The sequence below is a fragment of the Equus quagga genome, chromosome 12, assembly GCF_021613505.1.
Source record: "Equus quagga isolate Etosha38 chromosome 12, UCLA_HA_Equagga_1.0, whole genome shotgun sequence".
NCBI lineage: Eukaryota > Metazoa > Chordata > Mammalia > Perissodactyla > Equidae > Equus > Equus quagga.
The window spans coordinates 70,217,666-70,224,131 of NC_060278.1; the positions used below are offsets into that span (position 1 = coordinate 70,217,666).

Sequence of the window (6,466 nt, forward strand, 5' to 3'; positions counted from 1 at the left end):
CTTTTGTCTTGTCACATCCCCACAATTTATTGTTTTTTGTTTAAAATTGTGTACAGAATAAGCTTTTGGGCCGAATGGCTTCTTCAGGACTTCATTTTCCTTTTGAAGACTCACATTCATATAAAGATATTAAGTAAAATTTTTGCTCTTTTCCCATTAATCTGCCTCATGTCCATTTAATTCTTAGGTCCAGCCACGGAACCTAAAAGGGTAGAAAGAAGCTTTTACTCACCTACAATGTGTACGCGAATCAACTGAGGGTCCTGTTAAAATGCAGATTTTGGTTCAGCAGGTCTGCAGTGGGCCCCGAGATTCCTCATTCTAACCAGCTCCCAGGTGAGGCCCACTCTGGGGCTGGTCCAGGGATGGCATTTTGCATTCCAAGACCTGGATGGCATTTAAAGTTAGTACTCCCCCGCCTCCCAAGATAGAAACAAATAAGCTAGTGGGTTTGGGTTTGGGTTTCGGGGCTTTTTTTTGGTACCACTTTATTTGAATAATCTCCATAAGACTTTTGGCAAAAACATATTCCCCCAGTCACAGTGGACACAGCTGAAAAATGACCCTGTGGTCCAAGTCTTCAGCTTGTCCTTCATGACCTCCTCTTCATGCTTGTGGGATGACCAGACCACAGAAAACTGCAGAACAAACCCTATTCCCAAGGCCCCTCCCACAGACTTTCTATACCCCAAAGTGAAAAATGTTTAAAAAATTTTTTTAACTCAGAAATTATGAATTTTTTTTGAGAATAGTACGGGCCTTTTAATTGCACGTAAACAAAAACTCATATCTACATCAAAAGAATTACTTTAGCAGTACACAATCAAAGCAGATTTCCAGTTAAATATAGAAAAATGTGTGGATCCATTGGGACCACCAAATCTGCATCCCCTCACCAGATTCTTGACACATCATCCTTGACTGGGGGATTTACACAGGAAGAGGAAATTCAAAGTTGAAATAGAAGTACAGAAAATAACCCACAGACATTTTTATTTCCTGTGTCTTTTGATTTGAAGCTTGCCTAACATCCAGTGACAGCACATGTTAAGGGGAAACTCTTTCATTAAAAATATTTCGTGAACTTCTCCACCACCACTACAGACACACATACTTATTTAAAATTTGGAGAGAGGTAAATTGATCATTTATAAGGTAAAATTACTCAATTGAAATAATTTGTGAGAAATAATTTGTCTGAAATGACAGCTTTTTCTCCCCCAGCCCCTCCAGCTTCACACCCCAAAGACGTCAAATATTAAAAGTAACAATCTTAGAGTATTCGTTTATGATAAAACCCCTTCAGGTACATTATAACACTCCAATTAGCCAGAGAGACAAATTAAGTAGAAAATATCATGTCCAAAGGGAAGACCTGTGACCTACCAAGTTTATACAGGGAGCCAAAGAGCTGGAAAGAATTACTATTTAGAAATAGCTACAAATAAACCATCTTCGCTATGCATCCCTGTGTAAGAGAAGATTCTCTAGGCTGAAAAATAATTGAAAAATAATTCTCTGCTTTCAATTTGCCCACTTGAGCCAAACATCACCCCACCCAGCTGGTGCGAAGACCAGGCCCGCAAAAAACGAGACTGAGTTGAATACCCTCCTTTATCTGCCACCTCCGGCCCCAAGGCCCAGCCCTCCTGTGAGGTAACAAATCTTGGAAACAAAAGTCAGAAATTAGGGACATATATTTTTTGGTTATTTTCATTTTTCCTTTATTTTTGGTGTTTCCTTTCTATCTCCAGATTTGTCTAATTTCTTACTCGCAGAAGAAGTCAATATCCTAGAAAAAAACAAAAACAAAAAAAAGATTGAACTGAGCAAGCAGGGCCAGAAAACAGATGCAGGTTCTTTATCTAAAATCATCTGTGATCAAAGGGAAATTTGGATTTAAAAGAAGTAAAGATTGAACCCCAAAGCGTATGACATAATTATCACCTTCAGTCAAAAACTACTGAAAATGAAGGTTCTCAAATACCCTTTTAATTTATGGTTATTTGACACATTCAAGCTCAACACTAAGAAGCAATGACAAGCGAGTCCCGTTTGTGTAGGCTGGGCAATGTTTTGAATTATTTCTTACAGCAATTAGCTCCAGGAGAATCGCTTTAGAACAACCACCTTGCCAAGTAGCTCAAAAGGGATCTTTTTATTTCTGTCCTGGGTTTGTGAGACCCCAGGGCTTTAAAAAGAGTATAATTTTTTTCATACATAAGTAGAGTCTATCTACCACAAAAGTAAGGCATTCAAAGATTTTTCCAGAATGTTTTGATTTTGTTAAATATAGGCATTAATTTTTTTTCTCAGCCCAAGTCTTTTAGCAAATAAGTATAACCATCAGTAAGAGTCAGCTAATACTATTTTGATTTCTTTCTTTGTGACAGGGACTCCTTTCCAGGATAACTTGCATCCAAACCAAAAATTGACTAGTGGAGCACTAATCTTTCAACCTTTGTTAGTAGGTATAATGCTCCCTGAAACCTCACTATCTCAGACACGTCACCACTGGAAGTTGGGGGGCTTTGCTTGATACATCTGGTAAGTCACATGACGCATTTATAACCCCAGCCTACATTACCCCAAGATCTGCGTCCTTCTCTGGCCACATCTGGGATGCTTACCGTGGTGGGGACTTCCTTGGTGGCTTCCTGGTACACATGTTGCTCCTCAACCAAGTTACTGGGGAAGTAACCCACAGTTCCCATCTCATCCTCATGGCGATCACCATAAACCTGAGTGCCCAGAAGCGTAACAGTCAGGGGAAGGCTGACATGAGTCTTCTAGAAATCCTCAGACATCCTGTTTGCTATTAATGCAAGTTACATAACTACCAATGCCTCGATTTTCACTCTGGATTACAGCAGGCTCAGAGCCAAATTTGTAGTTTACCTGTAGCAACGAGGTTAACCCACAGAAATTGTCCATCTATTCTTTGGTGGCTCGGTCTTGCTGGTGACACTACTTTAGCATTCTTTTGTTTTATGCAGTCCTGTGAGCTTCCTGAAGTCTTTTTGGAAGCCGTAAGTAAACAGACTCAGTAAAGTTTTTGAAAAAGTAAATAGATATTTTTATTTTAAAGGACTCATATTTCTCAGTTTTGAAAAATTCAAATAAACAGATACTTGATTGAATTTAAGATTTAATTCTTCATTACTTGAAAATCTATCTGTGGGGCTGCAGCTGAGGACAGTAAATTAATCCTGTTTCATCCCTCCCCAGGGGCCACTCCTGCATGTTTTTACTGAAGAAAGCAGAGTCTTTGGAATTAAAAAGGATGCTAAAGTTTCTTTAAAAATATTGAAACGTAGACTGACTGCCAACACATATGACTTTTACTTGGCAAATCTGCTCAAACATTTTTGAATAAGATTCAAACGCTTTGGGATGTTCAAGCCTCTATGTGTTTGATATGTTTTTCTTGCCAAAACATCGCATAAACCTACATTTGGTTATGTTATGAAATTATCTTTTGTTTCTTTAAAATGCAATAAAAGCAAACACACATGAATTTTTGCATTTACATCTATAACCTCTACACTGTTCTTAACAGCTAGTCTAAACGTTAAGATGCATTGAAGACAGTTAATAGAGGAAAAATTAAGAGCAACATATGTCAAGATGTGGGCATATTTTTAATAATCTCGTCTTACACTGCCAGCCCAAAATTCTCCAGCTTCATTTTCTTTTACCAGCTTTGAGTAAACATAGATCTGCTGCCCTTTTTTAACGTTAATAAATCTACAGTCTGGGGCATTGTAATCTTCTTGAGCTCTGGCCAGAGAAATAGTATCTGGAAGAAAAAAACATTGAAATGACTACATTTTAGGCTCCCGGATTTTATAACAGTAAAAAGGCAGAGCATATCAGAAAACTAGGAAATCAGAGCAACGAAGCCCTCCCAGGTTACAGCTCGTGTTCAACTCAAGAAGAGCAAGATAGCCAAGGTATTAAAGCTGCATCCAACAGGGTCTTAGCAAGTGAACTCTCCACAGTAAGACACCAGAAGCACAGACCAGGAGAAGCAATGCCAATCATATGCATATTAGGGAAGAGTCATTTCAAAGTACAGTTAGATTTTATGCTGTTAGTGAATATTTTTTCAATTCTATAATAGAAAGATAATGAAAGGCATAAAGAGGTCCTTACAGACACACTCGTCATCTGCACAGAGCTTCTTGGAAGCAAGTCTGTCCATGAATATTCCATGCACGGCACATATGGCCACAAGACCTGGGAAGAAAAGTGACAAGAGTCTTGCCATCTTCTTTTTTTGCTGTTTTGCTGTCGCCGTTTGGGTGGAAGTAGAAACTGACTTCAGTGGTTCCTGTCTTTTATGTGAAAGCCAGACATCTGGCTAAATCTCCCTGGCCAATGGGAAGGTGTCTACCGTTCCTCTGCTTTCATAACAGCTCCTGGGCTCCAGGGGCTATTTGGCATCTGATTTTCCAAAGAGACTTGAACTCTATGTCTTTTTTATATCCAGATGATATCCAAAACGGTCCACTGTTGTTAAAACCACTTTCACTGTGCTTTATCGCACCAGCAGGATATCGCTGAAGGAATTATGAGAATTTTAAATCACTTTTTAAGATTTTTTTCGTTCAACTCTCATTTTCCTTCAACTTACAAGCAAAGATGTGTTAACTGTAGGAATCTGTTGAATATGTGAGATTATATATTTAGTACAAATAATTTTTATTTAAACAAATCCAATTAATAAACATTAGGATTTATATAATAGATAAATAAAGGATGCTTAAGTTTACGAATCATTCATGATAGGATTCTTACAAGTCATGTCTGTCTTGGGGTGGACATGGATTGTAACACACTAGTTGTTGTCACAACCGGACCCTACTAATAGGGAAGGGAGGGATGAGTGGGTTGGGAAAAATAGAACAATCTTCTTTCCACCTTCTCTCTCTGAGACTTGAAATTCAGTCTCAAATGCTCATGGATCACGGATCATAGAGAAGGGAGTAAAGTTAGAGGTGTGTGTTACCCCCCACCCCACATTGCCTACTTCAGGCATCTTTCCCATGGAAAGAAGGCCCTGCTAGAAGTCACCAAGTCAAAGCACTAATACCTGGTTCCACCTACTCAACAGGTATTCAGTGAGCACCTACTGTGTGTCAGGCACTGTTCTAGGCACCAGAGAGACAACCGTGAATAAAAACACGTCCCAAGGGTTTAATTTCTATTAGGAAAGACGGACAATGGGTTGCTGCTTGTTATAGGGCGTTTGGGGCTGTCACCTCTCTCATAAGGTGCCCCCTCTGGTTATTTCCAGAATTGAGGCCTGAGTCGGGATGCCCTGTCCAACGTGGTTGACGATGAGGTTTCGGAGCAGACCCTCCTTCTTCCTTCCCCTTAATGTGGTCATCTCAGAAAATGAAGGACAAGAATTGAACTTACAAAGTATTTCTGTACAAAACTATTTTTCAAGGGATAGACTGGGAAAGCAAAATATACTTACAGTGTAATAAAAAAGTTTGATTGTTTTGGCCATGTGTTTGCGTGCATGTGTATATAATAAAGCTTTATTGCTTGGGTGGGGGCAGGGTTGGGGGGTATGTGTTATTTTCAGGGAAGGATCTTTTATACAGTTGGCCCTGATTTGGAAGCTTGTTTAATTCAGTATCTCCATTATAGATGAGGAAACTGAAGCCCAGCTAAGGCCAGGGCCGCCTGTCCTAACCACCCCATCCGAAGGTTCCGCAGCAGGATTGCGCTCCGGTGCTGTTTCCATTCATCCACTGTCAAAACAGAATTGGGAGTTTAAGTCCTTTATTTCCTGCTTCGCTTCAAGGAAAGAATGAGTTAGAAATCATCTTTGGAAGCAGAATGCCAGGGCATTTTTCCTTCCTATCATCTAGGGGCCTAAGAGGATCTCTGGGAAAACTAAAGCGTTGATTAAATCTTCTTAATCCTGCTCGGGCAGCTGTTTTACAGACTGTTAGTCTCACGTCAGCCCCCAGCACAGGAGAGTTAAAAGACAGTTACCACCTAAGAGGCACTTTAAGAAACGGGGACCGCACAAACTGAGATTGCCACGCCGCTACAGCTCCCCGAGAGCAGGGTGAAACGTTGACTAGAGCCACATCTGAGCGCTCCCAACAACACAGCAAAGAGAGGCTGATGCCAACACGAAGCCATTATTGGCCACTCGAAGGTGGAGAAGCAAAGATAAGTGATGTCAAGCCTCCTGAGCGCGTCCTGGGCAGACCTGGGATGTCCTAGCCTTCTGCCATGGGGAGCCACGGAATGGAACTAGAGGCCTCTTTGAAAAATTTTGCTTGCAAATAGGAATTTAAATTTGCAGTAGTTCAGCAAGCAGCTGTGCCTGACTGCTATGCTCAAGACACTGCAGATACTAGGAGTCCAGAATAGGGCTCTGTCCCCAGTTTACTTACCTCCTTCCTCGATTTTCAGGTGTATTTTCTGAGGCTTTAATCCC

The 6,466-nt window shown here is 40.4% G+C and overlaps 1 protein-coding gene across 1 annotated transcript; it reads right to left on the reverse strand.

The window, feature by feature from the left end:
• Positions 1-1,706: 1,706 nt before the first annotated feature.
• OTOR (otoraplin) lies at positions 1,707-4,273 on the reverse strand. Its single transcript, XM_046678174.1, has 4 exons — positions 4,156-4,273; positions 3,660-3,799; positions 2,631-2,741; positions 1,707-1,792 (listed from the first exon to the last, which is right to left on the reverse strand). Exons 1-4 carry the CDS (start codon positions 4,268-4,270, stop codon positions 1,769-1,771), a joined length of 390 nt encoding a protein of 129 aa, XP_046534130.1. The 5' UTR covers positions 4,271-4,273; the 3' UTR covers positions 1,707-1,768.
• Between the last annotated feature and the right edge of the window lie 2,193 nt (positions 4,274-6,466).